The sequence below is a fragment of the Crassostrea angulata genome, chromosome 5 (genome assembly GCF_025612915.1).
Source record: "Crassostrea angulata isolate pt1a10 chromosome 5, ASM2561291v2, whole genome shotgun sequence".
Classification (NCBI taxonomy): domain Eukaryota; kingdom Metazoa; phylum Mollusca; class Bivalvia; order Ostreida; family Ostreidae; genus Magallana; species Magallana angulata.
Window position 1 is genome coordinate 55,313,315 of NC_069115.1, and position 20,467 is coordinate 55,333,781.

At 34.4% G+C, this 20,467-nt stretch overlaps 1 protein-coding gene across 1 annotated transcript in view; it reads left to right on the forward strand.

The window, feature by feature from the left end:
* LOC128183344 (zonadhesin-like) overlaps positions 1-20,294 on the forward strand; it is a 71,119-nt gene extending 50,825 nt beyond the window's left edge. Inside the window, exons 39-62 of the mRNA XM_052852311.1 lie at positions 2,989-3,159; positions 6,435-6,605; positions 7,028-7,121; positions 7,230-7,312; positions 7,949-8,119; positions 8,454-8,547; positions 8,761-8,843; positions 9,082-9,243; positions 11,167-11,260; positions 12,082-12,255; positions 12,710-12,792; positions 13,276-13,384; positions 13,562-13,644; positions 13,810-13,912; positions 14,109-14,197; positions 14,582-14,728; positions 14,960-15,113; positions 15,390-15,510; positions 15,724-15,838; positions 16,239-16,337; positions 16,945-17,109; positions 17,407-17,517; positions 17,785-17,965; positions 18,157-20,294. Of these exons, the coding sequence (XP_052708271.1) occupies positions 2,989-3,159; positions 6,435-6,605; positions 7,028-7,121; positions 7,230-7,312; positions 7,949-8,119; positions 8,454-8,547; positions 8,761-8,843; positions 9,082-9,243; positions 11,167-11,260; positions 12,082-12,255; positions 12,710-12,792; positions 13,276-13,384; positions 13,562-13,644; positions 13,810-13,912; positions 14,109-14,197; positions 14,582-14,728; positions 14,960-15,113; positions 15,390-15,510; positions 15,724-15,838; positions 16,239-16,337; positions 16,945-17,109; positions 17,407-17,517; positions 17,785-17,965; positions 18,157-18,395 (3,096 nt within the window). The 3' untranslated portion in view covers positions 18,396-20,294. The remainder of the gene's footprint in view (positions 1-2,988; positions 3,160-6,434; positions 6,606-7,027; positions 7,122-7,229; positions 7,313-7,948; positions 8,120-8,453; positions 8,548-8,760; positions 8,844-9,081; positions 9,244-11,166; positions 11,261-12,081; positions 12,256-12,709; positions 12,793-13,275; positions 13,385-13,561; positions 13,645-13,809; positions 13,913-14,108; positions 14,198-14,581; positions 14,729-14,959; positions 15,114-15,389; positions 15,511-15,723; positions 15,839-16,238; positions 16,338-16,944; positions 17,110-17,406; positions 17,518-17,784; positions 17,966-18,156) is intronic.
* The last annotated feature ends 173 nt before the right edge of the window (positions 20,295-20,467 follow it).

Below are 20,467 nucleotides of genomic sequence, written 5' to 3' on the forward strand. Positions count from 1 at the left end.
GGCATTTTAGTTGAATCTGAAATGTTGATAAAGAACATGTGATTCCCAGCACAGGTAAGTGCTAGTTGTCAAAGCACACCAGCACATTAAATGCGAAGGGATACACAAATTCAATAAATTCGGATAGCCTTATTAGGTGGACTAGCATTTGTAGTTGAATCTGAAATGTTGATAGAGAAAATGTGATTCCCAGCACAGGTAAGTGCTAGTTTTCAATGCACACCAGCACTTTACAAGTGAAGGGATACACAAATTCATTGAATTCAGATAACCTTAACATCTGGACTGGTATATATAGTTGATTCTGAGATGTTGATAGAAAAATGTGATTCCCAGCACAAGTAAGTGCTAGTTTTCAATGCACACCAGCACATTACAAGTGAAGGGATACACAAATTCATTGAATTCAGATAACCTTTACAATTTGACTGGCATTTTAGTTGATTCTGAAATGTTGATAGAGAAAATGTGATACCCAGCACAGGTAAGTGCTAGTTGTCCAAGCACACCAGCACATTACATGTGAAGGGATACTCAAATTCAATAAATTCAGATAGCCTTATTAGCTGGACTAGCATTTGTAGTTGAATCTCAAATGTTGATAGACAATGTGATTCCCAGCACAGGTAAGTGCTAGTTTTCAATGCACACCAGCACATTACATGTGAAGGGATACACAAATTCAATAAATCCGGATAGCCTTATTAGCTGGACTAGCATTTGAAATTGATTCTGAAATGTTGATAGAGAAAATGTGATTCCCAGCACAGGTAAGTGCTAGTTTTCAATGCACACCAGCACATTCCATGTGAAGGGATACACAAATTCAATAAATCTGGATAGCCTTATTAGCTGGACTAGCATTTGTAATTGATTCTGAAATGTTGATAGAGAAAAAAATGTGATTCCCAGCACAGGTAAGTGCTAGTTTTCAATGCAAACCAGCACATTACAAGTGAAGGGATACACAAATTCATTGAATTCAGTTAACCTTAACATCTGGACTGTTATTTTTAGTTGATTCTGAAATGTTGATAAAGAACATGTGATTCCCAGCACAGGTAAGTGCTAGTTGTCCAAGCACACCAGCACATTACAAGTGAAGGGATACACAAATTCATTGAATTCAGATAACCTTTACAATTTGACTGGCATTTTAGTTGATTCTGAAATGTTGATAGAGAAAATGTGATACCCAGCACAGGTAAGTGCTAGTTGTCCAAGCACACCAGCACATTACATGTGAAGGGATACACAAATTCAATAAATTCAGATCGCCTTATTAGCTGGACTAGCATTTGTAGTTGAATCTCAAATGTTGATAAAGAACATGTGATTCCCAGCACAGGTAAGTGCTAGTTTTCAATGCAAACCAGCACATTACAAGTGAAGGGATACACAAATTCATTGAATTCAGATAACATTAACATCTGGACTGTTATTTTTAGTTGATTCTGAAATGTTGATAAAGAACATGTGATTCCCAGCACAGGTAAGTGCTAGTTGTCAAAGCACACCAGCACATTAAATGTGAAGGGATACACAAATTCAATAAATTCTGATAGCCTTATTAGGTGGACTAGCATTTGTAGTTGATTCTGAAATGTTGATAGAGAAAATGTGATTCCCAGCACAGGTAAGTGCTAGTTTTCAATGCACACCAGCACTTTATAAGTGAAGTGATACACAAATTCATTGAATTCAGATAACCTTAACATCTGGACTGGTATATATAGTTGATTCTGAGATGTTGATAGAAAAATGTGATTCCCAGCACAGGTAAGTGCTAGTTGTCAAAGCACACCAGCACATTAAATGTGAAGGGATACACAAATTCAATAAATTCGGATAGCCTTATTAGGTGGACTAGCATTTGTAGTTGATTCTGAAATGTTGATAGAGAAAATGTGATACCCAGCACAGGTAAGTGCTAGTTGTCCAAGCACACCAGCACATTACATGTGAAGGGATACTCAAATTCAATAAATTCAGATAGCCTTATTAGCTGGACTAGCATTTGTAGTTGAATCTCAAATGTTGATAGAAAATGTGATTCCCAGCACAGGTAAGTGCTAGTTGTCAAAGCACACCAGCACATTACATGTGAAGGGATACACAAATTCAAACTAAATGAATTCAGATAACCTCAACAGCTGAACTGGCATTTCTTGTTGTTTCTGAAATGTTGATAGAGAAAATGTGATTCCCAGCATATGTAAGTGCTAGTTGTCAAAGCACACCAGCACATTACATGTGAAGGGTTACACAAATTCAATGAATTCAGATAACCTTAACAGCTGGACTAGCATTTTTGGTTGATTCTGGAATGTTGATTCTGAAAATATGATTCCCAGCACAGGTAAGTGCTAGTTGTCAAAGCACACCAGCACATTACATGTGAAGGGATACACAAATTCAAACTAAAGAGTAAATAAACAGATTGTCTGCATTTCTAGTGGATTCTGAAATGTTGGTAGAAAAATGTGATTCCCAGCACAGGTAAGTGCTAGTTGTCAAAACGCACAAGCATATTCAAATTTATTGAATTCAGATAACCTTGACAGCTGGACTGGCATTTGTAGTTGATTCTGAAAATGTGATTCCCAGCACAGGTAAGTGCTAGTTGTCCAAGCACACCAGCACATTACATGTGAAGGGATACACACATCCAGTAGAATTGATACTGACCTTTTTTTTTATCAGATTCTCATGAGCTACATGTATATAACAATTAACTTAAAAGATATTCCAAATACAGGATTGGTTTAGGTATTTTTCAAATGAGATTTTTTTAAATTAAGTATGGTTACTCTCAATAAGAATATGAAGAACATTTCAATCAGTGATGGTTTGTTTAATTTACTCTCAATAAGGATATGAAGAACATTTCAATCCGTGACGATTTGTGTATTTATTAAGTGTTTTTACTCTCAATAAGAATAAGAAGAACATTTCAATCAGTGACAATTTGTGTATTTATTTTTTAAGGATGGAAATGTGAGGTGTTTAAAGAAGACATGCCCCGTGCAGTGTACCCACCCGTCCACCACAGACGGATGCTGTCCCATCTGTACCAAATGTCTGTACGATAACAAGGTGCATGAACACGGACAGTTGTTTACCCCCGATTCTGACCCGTGTCAACAGTGCCAGTGTAGGGTAAGGGAAGCAAAGCCAAATTTCTTATATGATACACTTTGTTCACGGAATTAGATGAATTGTCAAATTTTGTTATATGATCCTCTTTGTTATCTTAAATAAATAGACACACACTCTTGTTTTACCTAACACTTGGTAAACAGAATAAGTAAATGTCATATTTTATTATATGATACACTTATTAACATGATTAACAGAATTATAATTTTTTTTTTAGTTTTTCATGTGGTACTATTTGTTTACACAGTTAGAACAAAACACATGATTTTTAATACACAAATAGTTGAATGTTATCGAATTATAATTTGATTTGTACAATGTGATTTATTTAATCAATTTGATAAAGAAAAGTGACAAGGAACAGTTAATCCATGAAACAATATTTAAAAGATGGCCTTGAAATTATTGTGAAAAAGGTACAGAGACATAAAAAACAGAGATTGGCAAATCCGTCATTAGCGTGTTTTGTTGTTGAAAAATGGTACGGGACTAACCTTACTACATAGCTACATTTTAGTGAACTGAGGTAATGATCTTAAACCAAAAGTATATTGTTTTAATGAAAAGTGTGCATTGGTTTTAGACTTAAAAAAAAATAAAAAAAGATTTATATATAGAAAATATATTGGCCATCTATAAAACATTGGCAAAATCTCTGACGACGGGTCGCCAACTGTCTCCTAAAACCCCTCTTTTAACATTGTTTATGACATAAACTTATGAAAATATAATAATTTGAATGTTTTGGTAATAGGTTTTAGCTCACCTGTTGTTTATATTTCGATATAATTGTTTATTAGAAAGATAAACTGATTTAAACTGGGAACACTTTACAAAAGGGACCGCAGTGTTTCACGAAATTTAGATATGTTGCCAATCTCTGTTATTTATGTCTCTGATGTACATCATGTTTTAAGTTCATTGCACATATGATCATTTTCTTAAAAATTAGTATGAATATATATATATATATATATAAGATTAGCCCAGAAAAATTATTCATTAAATTACAATCAATCCACAATTATTAAACAGGTTTTGATAGGAACTATATCTTTGTGTTTAAGGGTTATTTCTAGAGAAAAATGATTAAAATCATGCATTTAAAAGAAAAATCAACATTAATTCTGTATTTTTAATGCGCACAAGCTTTCACAATTTGAAGTATATTTTGTGAGTCTTGTTTCTAGAATAATTAAGTTAAAGATATTAAAGAATTTCATTGATTCTTAAGGCAAAACCATGCAAAATGCAAAAAATTTTACTTTATAGCCCTCTTAAAAAAATTAACATCACTGACCCTTATGGTTTTATTGTTTTATGTCAATTAAATACTGCATTGAGACATATCTATCAAACTCTTTGACTGTTATTTTATTGCAAATCAAAAAGTTCTAATTGAAAAATAATCAACCCAGTTTTCAGTGCAAGAGGGTCCTGAAAAAGTTACACACGTCATGCAGCCTTTTATAGATTTTTTATTACCATATTCATACTAATTATTGTGCATAGATTTAAACAATGTTTGATTTGAACATATTTCATTGTTGATAAATCAGATACATTAACAAATGCTTAGGACACAAGTTCTGACAACTTGCAAAGTCTTTACCATAATGATTAAAATAGAAGAAAAACAATGTTTGATGTAAATATATGTATATATAAGACAAACTGGTGACTGTCATTACAGGGAACTGCATTTTTAGTGCAAAGATATCAAATCAAATTCGACCGAAGTTAAATAATGATAAAATAGAGTCTGGCTTTCTAATCAAATTGTTTTGGCTTTTTAAGCTTTAACAATAATTAATTGTTTAAATCAGTGATATTAGTCTTTCTTAACATTAGTCTGATGTAAAGATGAGTAACATGGTATTTATGTCTCTGATGTGAAATGTGCCTTTTTATTTATTTTTTTTAAGTGAAGTTATGACTTATATCAAAACTCTGAATATTTTAATTTTGTGATTTGATAATTTAATTTTTTATTAAGGGAATAATTTATTCAATTGTTCTTGAAAAGTTAACTGTTAAAATTGACTTACCTTGACTGCTTCACTCTCTAGGCCTCAATGACAGGGTTCTAATTGTCAGGACCGTCAATCAAAGCTACTCATAATTAACCTCTCAAACACAATTCTTGCCATTCATTGGATAGTTCCTATCATGTGACACACTCTCTAATTAATTAACCAATCAGCTACTCAGTCTAATGATGAGCAGATAGTCCCCCTTTGCTGTGACAGTGAAGCCCTTGTGAGGAGCAGTTAATTGTTGTCCAAACAATCATTGGTTTTGAAGTGAGTGTAATGGGGGCTACAGGTATAACAGGGGTGTTTTGACAAGGGCTACATCACTGAAAGCAGGAATGCAAGGTTATAGTTATGAAAACATAGGGGTGCTTGTGAATTGACCGTATACCATCTTTAAAATGGAGGTGTGAATTACTTGTAAACATTGACACACAAAAAATGTTGTATAAAAAATACATATTGCATGTTTAATTAAATAATGTCTTTAATAAATATATTTCATAACCCTCCCTCCCCCCCCCCAAAAAAAATCAAACATAAAATTAAAACTTGTTAAAAAAATCATACGATCATTTTTAATTGTATAGTTTTTCAAGACTTTTGCAATGAAAAATTGGACTAACAGTTAAACAATTTAAATTAAAGACACTTTTTTGAATACATTTTTAACTGTAAAAGACAATTAAGGTGATTTAAACCCACAATTCATTCCCACCCACACAGAAAAAGAAAAAAAAACACTGGTATGTGGAAATACTACTTTTTTGGAGATATTTTGTCCATTTAAAATTCATTTAGTACAAATTAAATTGTTTCTGTTTTTACTGATGAAAAGAAAAATGTTAAATGAAATGATCGAACATGAAGAAAAATAAATATTGAGAGGTTTTTGTCGACAGTATTTCTTTTTTTATTATGTTACTTAATATAATAAATATACATTTCAAGAAAGGTGAACCTTTGATTGCAATTTTACCATTTAATCTTCTATCATTGAAATATTTGCATAAATACTTCAAATTTTAAATTGTAAAATTTCCAGCTTTATTTTATTTAACTGATCAACATCAAGTTGCATCATGAAACTTTCACTAATAGATTTATGTGTATTCTTAGTACAAAGTATTCATAATGAAAAAAAACAAACCATTTACTGAAATGAACACATCTGGGTGTTTGAATATATATGTATGAAAGATATTAATTATAAAAGAAGAACAATTATGTTATTTTTTGTAGGAGGGCAGTGTTCAGTGTTTGAAGAAGACTTGTCCTGAGCTGTGTACCCACCCCTCCACCACCGACGGCTGCTGTCCAATCTGTCGCGACTGTATGTACGAGGGCGCAGTACAGAAATACGGCAGTGTGTTTACGTCAAGGAGAGACCCCTGTCAACAATGCCAGTGTCGAGTAAGATGGCTCATTCCCCACATTTTGTGATTGTTTTTTAATCAGTCTGATCATTTACTGTACAATTTTTCTTTCATATATGTTATCAGTATCGTGCAACATGTTTGCTTTAATTTGTCACATTTTATCATCATTTTTTTGTACATGTAAATTTTTGTTAATTGTATATTTTAATGTGTAGAAAATGACATGTTAAAGAGTTTCATAGGGATCGACCTCTTAGATTTAGTGGTTTCCAAAAAGGGTAACATGGGTTGGTGATGAGCTAAAAAAAAAAATTTTGTTTGTAAAAGTACTTCTCCATGAAATATTGTTTAAATTGTGTTATGTGACTATTTCCCTACATCAATTAAGTGTGAATACAGTTTTGATTAGTTTGTGAAAATAAGTTAAATTCTGAATTTTATAGCATTCTGTTACAGGACGGGAATGTGAACTGTTTGACAAAGACCTGCCCCCCACTGAATTGTCCTCGACCTGTGACCCGCCCCGGAGAGTGTTGTCCTGAATGTCAAGGTAGGTCAAGGTCCTTAGCAGTTTTTACTCAAGAATTGTTTTTAACAACAAGTGAAGACAAATGGGAACATTTTTAATGACAATGGGTTTTTTTGTTTTTTTTTTCAGTTTGTAACTTTTTGGGCGGTGTTTACAATGACGGAGAGAGGTTTAAGCATCCCCAGGACAAATGTAAAACCTGCACTTGTTATGTAAGTCACAGAGCACTGAATTCTCCCCAAGTTACATACATCTTTATAATAATGTTGCTTTAATAGTGTTATGTACAATTCATAATTTCTATCTTGGAAAATCTGTATGTGTTTCTCCCTTCATACCATATTGTATGTACCGGTACCCAATTTATAAATGGGAACAAAAACTGTGTTAGAGGATGTTGAAGCATATTGTGTAGTTCAACTTTCTAAGAATTTATACAAGTTATCTAATTTAAGAAATAAGAAGGCCCTGATTAATCAACTAATTTTGATGTTGAATTAGTTTAACAGCCTGATTTTCTGAACAAACACCAATTTGTAGAGTGCTGTTACAGATAGCATAGAATCATGAAATTTTACTTTCAAATTGATAGATATTTCTGAATTTTATGCAACTACTTTTATTTGTGAAAACTTTTTTTCGCGATTACAGGAGACAAACTGGTTCGCAGCAACTAATTTTCACGATCAAGATGTAGATTATTTTAAAAATAAAATACCACAGACATTTAAACACTGGTTTGCGACAAAAAATATACGCAGAGAGGAGGCCCTTGGGAAACATCCTCGCATGCAAATAAAAGTTGCTTTATATATGATATATAGTTGATATGTGCCCTTTCATTTCAGGAAGGAAATGTGCGATGCCTTAAGGATACCTGTCCCGAGCTGTGTACCCACCCCTCCACTACTGACGGGTGCTGTCCCATCTGTCAGGACTGTATGTACGAGGGCGTCATACAGAAATACGGCAGTGTGTTTACGTCAAGGAGGGACCCCTGTCAACAATGCCAGTGTCGGGTAAGTTACCCCAATCCTTACATTTTGTCATCGTCTTTTAATCTGTATTTTCATTTTTCTCTCATCTATTTTACCAGTAACGCGCAATTATCATAAACACTATGATTTTGAGTTTGTTATAAATATGTCTTCTTTTACGTAAATAATCTGCCATTTATAATAGATAATTAACTAGTTTACCATCTGGTTAATCATTAACATCTATTATAATATTTGCATAGACAACTAGTGGGAAAATTTAGTGGCAAAATGACAGATGGAACATCTTTTTCACTGCATTTCTTATATGTACGTCCCCAACAAAACAAAAAAAAACATTTGTGGTCTATTGCAGGATGGGAATGTGAACTGTCTGACAACTACCTGCCCCCCACTGGATTGTCCTCGACCTGTGACCCGCCCTGGAGAGTGTTGTCCTGAATGCCCAGGTAGGTCAAGGTCATTGATACCAATAGGCTGAAGAGCTTTAAAAAGGTTGACACTAAAAGTCAGCAAGTGATTTACTTGTAGAATGTGAAAAGTCGTTTTGTGATGTTTCACTCTTCATTTTTAAATCTCTTTATCATTTTAATTTGTAACATTTGGAAAACTTTGCAGAATTCAAAATGTTGAGGTTTAAAGTTACTTTGTATTTTTTTCAGTATGTAACTTTTTGGGCCGTGTCTACGATGATGGAGAGAGGTTTAAGCATCCCCAGGACCAGTGTAAATCTTGCACTTGTTATGTAAGTCACAAACACTCAATTATCCCAGACTTATCTTCATTTAATTACTTCTAACATAAAACTGGAATCTTTCATATGAATTAAATTTTTTACGAGTGAAAAGTACAAAATTTTAAGGTTCTTGTTATAAAAAAAATCTTTCCTGATTTTCCTTGATTTTATTGAGAAGTTGTACATAACACAATCCGTTGAAGTGTTTGTCATCCTAACTTTTTGCACTCCCCTGTACTTTCTTCAGGGAGACAAGGTGGAGTGTGTGAGACAGCCTTGTGTTACACCCTGTACATACCCAACCCAGGGTGCATGCTGCCCGTTGTGTGACAATTGTGAATTTGAAGGGAAAATTCGCCAAAATGGTGCAACCTTTAAACCCGACGCATGTCGCACCTGCACATGCACTGTAAGTTTCAAGCCCAGAAATATCAAATAGAAATCAAAAATATACAGATTTATTTTTAATCATGCATATTTTTTTTAAAGATTATTATACCCCCGCTCCGAAGGAGAGGGGGTATACTGTTTTACCCTTGTGTGTCTGTCTGTCCGTCCGTCCGTCTGTCCGTCTGTCTGTCTGTCTGTCCGTCTGTCTGTCCGTCCGTAACAAAAATTTCTGTCGCATTTATCTCAGCAACTATTTATTGCAGATGCTTGAAATTTTAACACAGTGTTTGTTAAGGCATGCCATATCGTGGGATATATTTTTGTACCAATCGGACGTCAACTTCCTGTTAAATGACGACTTTGCTTATTTTTTAACCAAAATTTTCAAACAAAATTTTCGTCAAAGATTTTTCAGCAACTGTTTATCGCAGATGCTTGAAATTTTAACACACTATTTGTTTAGGCATGCCATATCGTGGGATATATTTTTGTATCAATCGGACGTCAACTTCCTGTTAAATGACAACTTTGCTTATTTTTTAACCAAATTTTCAAACAAATTTTCGTCAAAGATTTTTCAGCAACTATTTATCGCAGATGCTTGAAATTTTAACACAGTGTTTGTTAAGGCATGCCATATCGTGGGATATATTTTTGTACCAATCGGACGTCAACTTATTGTTAAATGACGACTTTGCTTATTTTTTAACCAAAATTTTCAAACAAATTTTCGTCAAAGATTTCTCAGCAGCTATTTATCGCAGATGCTTAAAATTTTAACACACTATTTGTTTAGGCATTCCATATTGTGGGATATATTTTTGTATCAATCAGACGTCAACTTCCTGTTAAATAATGACTTTGTTTATTTTTTGCCAAAATTTTCAAACAAATTTTCGTCAAAGATTTCTCAGCAGCTATTTATTGCAGATGCTTTAAATTTTAACACAGTATTTTTTAAGGCATGCCATATTGTGGGATATATTTTTGTACCAATCGGACGTCATCTTCCTGTTAAATGACAACTTTGCTTATTTTTTAACCAAATTTTCAAACAAATTTTCGTCAAAGATTTTTCAGCAACTATTTATCGCAGATGCTTGAAATTTTAACACAGTGTTTGTTAAGGCATGCCATATCGTGGGATATATTTTTGTACCAATCGGACGTCAACTTATTGTTAAATGACGACTTTGCTTATTTTTTAACCAAAATTTTCAAACAAATTTTCGTCAAAGATTTCTCAGCAGCTATTTATCGCAGATGCTTGAAATTTTAACACACTATTTGTTTAGGCATTCCATATTGTGGGATATATTTTTGTATCAATCAGACGTCAACTTCCTGTTAAATAATGACTTTGTTTATTTTTTGCCAAAATTTTCAAACAAATTTTCGTCAAAGATTTCTCAGCAGCTATTTATTGCAGATGCTTTAAATTTTAACACAGTATTTTTTAAGGCATGCCATATTGTGGGATATATTTTTGTACCAATCGGACGTCATCTTCCTGTTAAATGAGTACTTTGTTTATTTTAGCCAAAATTTTCAAACAAATTTTCGTCAAAGATTTTTCAGCAGCTATTTATCGCAGATGTTTGAAATTTTAACACACTATTTGTTTAGGCATGCCATATTGTGGGATATATTTCTGTACCAATCGGATGCCAGCTTTCTGTTAAATGTCGACTTTGCTTATTTTGCATATTCACATCAGAGCGGGGGTATCACTAGTGAGCATTGGCTCACAGATATCTTGTTAGAATTTCATGAAATGATATAATCACATTAATTGAGATTGTATAAAAGAAAATAAGGTATAGTTTTAAGAATTTTTTTTCTCAATTTTTAACTGTTTCTGTCTGATTTATGCGTAAATAAGAAATGAACAAGTTGTCAATTTGCACTCAGTGCTCATTTTCACTTTATTTTGCTTTCTAAGGATGGAAATGTGAAGTGCATAACCCAGAGTTGTCCCCCTTTAGGCTGCATTCAGCAAGAGGTACCAGAGGGGGAATGCTGCCCTGTGTGTAAAAGTAAGATTATAACTAACCCACTGACATTCACTGAAGGAAGCTCTCCAACTATTTGTTTTAATTACTTTCAATTGAAATTTCGTGATGGATAACATATGGAATGATTTGTTTGTGGCCTATATTGGGATGGGGGGGGGGGGTTAAGGAGCAGGGACGTTTATACTAATTTATTATACTTCTGTGAATATTTTCTATGTAAAATTACAACGAATAAATGTGCTATTCTAACTGTGAAATAGTTTCTATTTATCGGTTTCAGAATGCTATCTGCCCATAGTGAAAAGTCATCAAATCTATTCACCAGCTGCATTCGATTTCACTCCTTTTTTAAGTCGGAGCACCTCTGGTGTAATCCTAGTCCCTAAAATTCAAAGTCCAATAAATAATTTGTTAACAATCAAGAAAATATGCATTGCCAAAAAATAAAGTTTTTATTGGTATAATAAAATACCTATTTACTAATTATTTGGACAAAAGAAAGTTTATTGTCCCCCTCAACAGCAACTATTTCCCTTGGCTTTGCTTTGGCAAATAGTTGTAGTCTTGTTTGGGACAATAAACTTGCTATCATTTTCATAGCCAGTAAATAGGTAATATATAATATATACATGTATTTCCCTGTTAGAGAGGGATCAAGATATCTATATTATATGGATAAAAAGAGAAGATAAAGTCTTTCTGAAACATTTTTTGCCGTAAATTTTTCAACATGATAATACCAATATGTATTATAAACCTCTCCCTTTCATAAAAAACCCAATATCAAATTAAAACAAATTAATAGAAGATGGATGATTAATTTGTGTCCACTGATTTGACAGGTTGTTCTTTCAATGGGCGCCAGTACGTGGACGGGTCAGAGTTCACCCTGGACACCGATCCCTGTATGACCTGCCTCTGTCACAACACTGTGATGACTTGTGAGCAGAAGAAGTGTTTCTCCATTTGTGATAATCCAGTGTCTGTGCCTGGCCAGTGCTGCCCTGTGTGTCCAAGTAAGTCACATAAGTTTACATATCACATCATACAATGGTTTGATCAATGTTTACTGAATTCAGATTTCCATGGTTTTCATTGTTGAGGTGATCCACAAAATGTTATGTTCATTAAAGTGCATTATCTAATTATAGTAAGACATTAAATTGATAGTATCATTTGCAACAAAGTAAAACTGTCTTTCACTAAATCCACAAAAATTGATGCCAAGTATATCGATTAATTTACAGTACAAAGTCATGTACTGAAAAATTGTGTTATATTTGTACCGGTTTCGTGCAAATCAAGGAAAAATATTTTAAGTTAGCTTCTAGAATTTCTTTTACTTAAATATTTACAGAACGCAAAAAAATAAATTTTGTATTTTTATTGTAAAAAAATGTGGTATTATACATGTACATGTATAAGATATTTATACTAAGGATTAAAGTATATGGAAATCTGTGTTTTCAGCTTGTAACTACCAAGGAAGAAATTATCGTGAAGGCGAGACTTTCCAACCTCGTGGTGACGCCTGTGACGTCTGCACATGCTCAGTAAGTCACCTAATGAAAGATTTTTTTTACACTATATTTCACAGATTAAACATTAAATGCTTGTTAATTTGATGGTGCAGAGCAGAAATAAACATTTAGCTGCAGGTGGAGAAAAGTCTTTATGGACATATACATTGTGTTGGCTGTCTGAGTTCTGTTGTGTTCATGTTCTTGAGGAAATACTTGCATGTTCACATGTATATGCTAAACTAGGCATTGAATTATGAAAATACATATTATTAAGATGTTGAAGTATGGAAGACAAAATTTATTTTCCTTCTAATTATGTAACCTTAATGTTTTGGTGCTTTAATACTCATTTAATCCTCAATCAATCTTTTCTCCTTGGTAGATATACAAGTACTACCATAGTGTTGAGTCCTCTTTGCCCTTCAAGGATGTTTTGGTGTTTTATGTAAAGTTGGAGTTAGTTTTATTTGAGATTTATCCAGTGATACAGTGAATCATGTTTTGTCCTGACAGAGCGGGCGTTTGAACTGCCATCACAAAGTGTGTCCCCGTACCGCCACTTGTCCTCCCAACCAGATTATCTCCCCCTTACCCGGCGAGTGCTGCCCAACCTGTGCTGGATGTAAGTAGTATATGAAACAAATCAAAGTATAAAGATGTGCTAAATTTCATGCCTTAGATCATCTAAATTGTTGATGGACTTTATTGTATACAGAACATTGTATTGTGTTACATAGGATGATGAGATATGAGTTTTCAGATGTTCTTGAAATTCATCAATATTTTATTCTTTCTGTAGTGGGGTACAACTGTTCAAGGACTGACATTGGACAGGTTTTACGAACCAAACCCAGCGATGCCTGCTTCAAGTGTGAATGCAGGGTAAGTCAAGCTTTCTCCCACTGTAAAAAAGTGGTTCATAGATTCACTAAGAAGTACATGTAAATATTAAACATGTGACCATTGAAACATTATGATACAGCTTTAATGTACTCTAAATGAAATAAAGCATGATGTGAATACATTCGATTTTATAAATCTTTGTAGGCTGAGAAGAACTGGATGTGTACCTACGACCCGTGTCCCCCGGTCAGCTGTCCTCCCTCGGTCCAGATCAGATCCCCAGGGCAGTGTTGTCCTACCTGTCCAGGTATGATAAAATTGATTGATCCTTGATATGATGTTCAATTCCTATCGGTGTCTTAAATTACTCATTGATGACATTTTAAAGTTAAGTAGTATATTGATCCTGTCTTTAAGAAATTTAAAAAGAACTATATAAAAATATTTTATCTCTGTTTCTTTTGGTATGATTCATAGATGTGTGATGTTACGTTTATTTTTAGCATGCCATGACCTGGAGGTGGACCGATGGTATGAGGAGGGAACCTCGTGGAGTGGGGACAGTGACCCGTGTGTACACTGTGAATGTCAGGTAGGTCAAGGTCAGGGGGGTGCACAGATAGTAACCCATGTGCACAAATAGCCACAAGATCAAAAAAGGGGGAATGGGAGTGTCCATTGTGTTTATTGCTATTTGATAGGACAGTCATCCAAATACCAACAATGTTGTGGAGGGGGTGTGGGGGAACCAGTGGTCAATGTGCTAATTGATATAGTTTGGTAGGCCACTCAAACTCCTATATGGTCAGAGAGAGGAGGGGGGGGGAGCTCTAGGGAACATGCACAGACCAAGGATTTATCAAAAGATGTAGAAAAATAACTTAATTAAAGTGAGACATTAGAAGGAAAAAAATGGTAATAGAATGATTTGTTATTGTCACAGTTGTACCTGTAGTACATATGTATCCTCTTTTAGAACGGTGACGTGATGTGTCATGTGATTGGTTGTCCCGCTGTGGTTTGTAACAGGCAGCAGAGGTTTGTCAGGCCACCAGGGAAATGCTGCGCCATGTGTGAGGACCTCCCTGCCATTCCATGCCAGTATCAAGGATCTGTGTACCAGGTACAGAGAGAGAGATTGATATAAAAAAAAAAAAAGACAGCATTAGTAATGCATAATTTTATACATTATCGAAGCAAGTGTTGATTTTGCAAACTGGAATGTTCATTGTATATTTTCTGATGAAATTTTTTTATAAGAATGCATTAAATTAAAATTCTATTAATGACTCTAATGTGTGTTGATACGATTTTAGTGATTGATTACTGATTGATTGTGTGATTATCTTAACAGGTGGGTGAGAAGTGGCGAGTGGACGACTGTACGGAGTGTCGCTGTATGGGACGGGAGGTCGAGTGTCTGACCCAGAAGTGTCCCCCACTGGACTGTGACCCCAGCGATGTCGCCTCGGCAACCCCAGGGTCATGTTGTCCAGTCTGTGTCACAAGTAAGAACATACTACTGGCATATATATTAAACCTTCATCTATTAAAATGTCTTTGTAATTATGAATTTCATTTATAGTTTACCATAAGGATTTGTTTAGTGTTTATAATTCTAATATTTGTGAAAATAATGCCCTTTCATGAATTCATATTTTAAAAATTGTTTATAATGGTACTGAATTGCTTCAGTATTGAATATGTAGTAATATGTGATTGTATGAACTTCAGTGTATAACAGTACATGCTGACATTAAACTTGATTTTGTTCCTCCTCTCAGGGCCGGGGACCTGTCTGGTGTTCGGGGACCCCCACTACTACACCTTTGATGGGTCCACCATCCACTTCCAAGGATTCTGTCAATATACCATGGCAACAGATTGTGTCAACAATGACTTTGCGTAAATAGCTTTTATCATTAAAACTTGGTCTAGCACTTTTTCTCTGTAGTAATTTTAATGATGTTGAATTTTTGCCCTTTCAAAAAAAGATGTTTCAGAATCTGTAGGGAAATACTGTAGGTGTAGAAAGTACAATCCATGAAATATGAAGATTTTTAAAATGACCATGTTCTGGTACAAACAAAATTTCAGCGTGAGAAACTTGATTTGTAGGGTGGATGTTCACCATGACAACAGAGGGATATCAGGTCACGTGTCCTGGGCCCAGAATTTCACCGTTACATTGGGTCAGAATGTGATTCACCTCCTCCAGAACCATGTGGTGGAGGTCAGTAATTGTCATGTGAAACTCTTGAACTTGCACCATATATATAAATGTACATGACTTTGTATGTAAAGACTGTTGCCGCTTAGCCTTTTACAAATGTACAAAGAGATTTAACTAAATGTACCTACAGTAATCGTTTATTTAAACATTGCACCTTGATGTAGTGTGTACATTTTTTTTAAAATAAAAAATATTTTCTTGGACTAAAATTCAGTGAGTTTCTGTACTTTATTTGTTAATATACAACTTCCATGAAAGGTGAATGTGGCAAATACATTTTGGTTCCTATACAAGTTCATTTGCTCCGGAGTTTTTGGAGTGAGACTCCGAGCAGAGTTTGATGGAGCCCATGATATACTGATTTTAAGACCAGTTTTGATGATCATTTCCTTTGTTGTAGGTGGATGGGCGGAGAGTGGAGCTGCCATTCTACAACCAGAAGTTTTCTGTGGAACACAATCAAGACTCAGTCCTCTTCAACACCAAGCTCGGAGTCAAGGTTCAGAGTTTAATACATATTTATATAATCACTTACATTTAATGTCAGTGGGTAATACTGTATATAGGGTTATTTTTGCCCTGTGTAATTTTCACCCTTCTACACCTGCAAGCAGTTTCGCCCCATATTGAATTCGCCCAGACACAGTTGTGTTTAAAGAGAAATAATTAAAGACATCGGAATTCGCCCAGTCTAAAATTCGCCCGCTGACAACGAGGGCGAAAGGGGCAGAAAAGATACGGGGGCGAATATTTCCCTGTATACAGTACATGTATTCAAATTTCATTCTTTCACTGAAGACGGAACTGTGCTTGTATCCAAGGAAACTGGTAATAGCAATAAACAAACAAACATTGCCATGGTACATTTAAATCTGGCTTCTTTTCTTATAGTAGCTCTCTCTCTGTAAATGTAAATGCATGTATGATTTAAAATGAAATTTAAAGAGTTTTACTGCTTGCACCGCCTCTGGTTCTAAAATTGAATAAAGTTTATTATTACACTTTACTTTTCTTTTCTTGGTCTTATTTACTAAAAGTGAATTGTAGTAATCGTGAGTTTGATACATTCTGTGTAGGCTGAATAATGACTGTGTGATTGTTTACAGTTGGTGTGGAATGGTAACAGCTATGCGGAGCTGAGTGTCCCAGGAACTTACCGTGACAAGCTGTGTGGACTCTGTGGAAACTTTAACGGTTTCCCGATGGACGACCTCAAAACTAAGGGAGGACGTATCACCAACTCTCCTAGTATCTTTGGAAATAGTTGGAAGGTATTGCAACATGATCAGTCCTATTCAAATTAAAACACTATTGTTCTTGAATTTGATGTTATGAGAAATCTTACTTGCATGTGTCAAAGGTAGAATTTAAAGTCAGTTTCATTGGTTAAGAACTCAATTTGAATGTGCATGTATTTTTAAGATTATGTTTAATAAAAAAAAGGACTCTAGAATTATATTAAAGTATTCAAACTGATGCATGTAAGCTGTAAAATAAGTTACTGTAGAGTTAGTTTAAAAGATTTATAATAATTTGTCACTGAGAGAGTCTGTCCACTGTATTTCCAGACGTCGCAGCAGGAGAACGCATTCTGTGAGGACGGGACAGACAGGGACCCGTGTGTGGAGGCCGGCTACCGCGCCAGGAAGTTTGCCAACACTCAATGCTCCATACTCAGGGTTAGTTACAAACTCTCATTATTGTATTTCATTCTCCTAATAGTGTATTTGAGTAAATTTGTTTGAGGAAAACTGGGGGATCACTGAGGTTTCATCAAAATTCATTGATAACAATTTTCATGGATGGGTTTTGTCAAATTCAGAGTTTCTGATTTAGTAAAATTCAGGAGTTTCAAAAATGTTAATGAAGCCACTGTACACATTTACATACAGTCTTGGTTCACTTGAATCATTTTTTTTTTCTGTACTTGTACTTTCTGATGGCAGGGTCCAAAGTTCAGTCGATGTCACCGCACCGTGGCCCCTGATCCTTTCTATGCAGCCTGTGTGTACGATCTGTGTGTGTGTGGTGACAATTCTACATGTCTTTGTGACATTCTGTCCTCCTATGCAAAAGAGTGTGCCAAAGCTGGAGTGAGGCTAGAATGGAGAGAACCCGGCCTTTGTGGTAAGTATGGAGCGGGTGGAAATAAGTGTTTGAATTGTTTATAATTCTTTCTAAATTTTCACAACTAGGTTACTACAACTAATGATTAACTTATATTCTTCAAGACTAGCATGAATAAAAAAAAAATTATTTAAAGTACATAACATAATATGACATGTTGATGATGTTTATCACTTTATCTTGTGTACCAGATTTTGGTTGTGATGAGAGTTTGGGCTTTGTGTTCGACGAGTGTGGCCCAGTTTGCCCCAGGACCTGTGAGAACTATGACACTCCTATTGGTGACCTCAAAACTAAATGCTTCAAGCCCTGTATAGCCAGCTGTCAGTGCCCCGCCGACAAAGTGTTATTAAACGGACGATGTGTAGCTTTTGACGAATGTCCTAGAATAGATCGCGGGGACATTCCAGTCGGGCCTGCCCAGGGTTAGAACCAAAAATAGACTGGGGATATCCCCACCGAAGCTCTCAGATACTTAGGTTATATAGTGTATTAATAAATGAACAATTTTTTCTTTACTGGGTACATTTTGAAGTGCAATATCAGTGTTATTTGCATGTTGTGTACTATTTGCTGAGAATGTTTTAAGTGAGAGAGACAAAACCACTGCACTAAATCTTGTATTGGTGTGAAAAATGTGAGGAAGAAAATGTCATTCAATCATTTAGATCTGAATTGTTTATTATTGTTAAATACTTGATACTCATGAAGTAGTTCTTATGATGATAGGAACATTTACAACCTCAGTGTGCAGTGGTGACCTCAGAAGCAGAAATCCGTAGTAGCTAGAACCAATTTGTAGAAACGTGTAAGACCTGAAACATACTCGTGATGTGTCTAAATGGGCTGTCTAGTGTCTAGCAATTGTGGTGCATTTGAAATAGATCTTCTATTTCTGATAGAGTATCATATTTAAATGTATTGATCATTAGATACCTGTACATGTATTTCATTTAGTCTTCATATTTGTTTTTATAAGTTACTCATGTTGGGAAGTATATAAAGCTCAGTTTTCTGTAATGTTGTAGTTTTCTGAGCACAGATTATACAATTTAGAATAATTGCTCTTTCATGGCTTAAAACTTTTAAAAAAACATCAGAAGCAAGTAATTTAACAAACATTGTGCCTTATATTATCCCTGTCTTGCTTTTGATATTTTTTATATACCAATTGTGCCTTACCTGAATATTAACTATTTTAGTTTTCGTCTATCACACTTATTTAGTAGAAACCAGCCCATATAACTTCATATCCAATGATGTATCATCATGTTGTTATAAAACACAACAGATATCAGTGATTTTTTAGTTCCACAAAATAATTGTTTACAATGTTTGTGCTGTTACAGTGAAAGTTAACTGTACCATAGTAAACATCTATTACCGGTATGTGAATATGTACGGTGAATGCAAAAAAAATTTCATTTTTACATTTAGAGTTAAATAAGTGATATTGATTATATACATGGGTGTGTTATGGTATATAATATAAAGTATCACACCTTCTAAAGTTGTATATTTTATAATTGCATTGCTTAACTCTTCAATTGAACAAGATTAAAGAGGTGGTCAATTTAGTACATGTAATGCATGAGAGACACCCAGCAAATTACAGTACAATGGATGATTCAGTTCTAGTTTACTGCAGTGTACAAGTTATTGCATCAGAAATTGTGATTCTTTATAAGTTGAAAATAATGCAGAACTGTGCATGGTTAAAAAAATGAAAATTAGAAGATTTAAGACGTTTTACATCTTTGCTGCTGCTAAGCCCAGAGGTGTGTTTTACGAGAAAGAGCTTGATGAAATTAACAATCTGCAACACAAATTTGGCGAGCGCTCACTCTGCTGAACACGCCCATGTTGGTCTAAACAGAATACCGAAAGCCACCTTTTTTCACATGCTAGAAATTTTGACGAGTCTCAGAACCGCTTCATCGTGAATGTATTTGGCGCAAACCAAACCTCAAATGTCTGGTATACCATATTATTTCCTAGAAAATGTAGTCTTGATTGTGAAATGAACCAGTTTATTTCCAGTTAATGACAAAATAAATTTCATGCGAATACAGTTGGTTTACAGAATGTTATTTATGTAATATTTACCTCCCTTTCTGGTCTGTTGGTGTTGTACTAACAGACAGTGGTGTATTTATACTCATTGTTATTACTGTGCTGTGTTGTATATTTTGATATTTATACATGTTACTTTTATAATCATAATTATACTTCTTTAATAGACTTTGTATGAATGTTATTAATTAGAATGTGAACAGATTTTGTATGTTTGATAGCAAGTCCTTGATAATTAAATTATTAACATATTGAATTCTGTGTATCTTATTATCTAATAACAGTCTAAAGGAGACTGAACCATTTAATTAATGTAACGCTTAAGGTAATGGTCCATACCACGCTTTGAAAATATGCAGCCTACAGATTTCTACCAAACTTCACATAACTATAACTGAGTATATGTCTTTTTAATATAAGTGTTTTTTA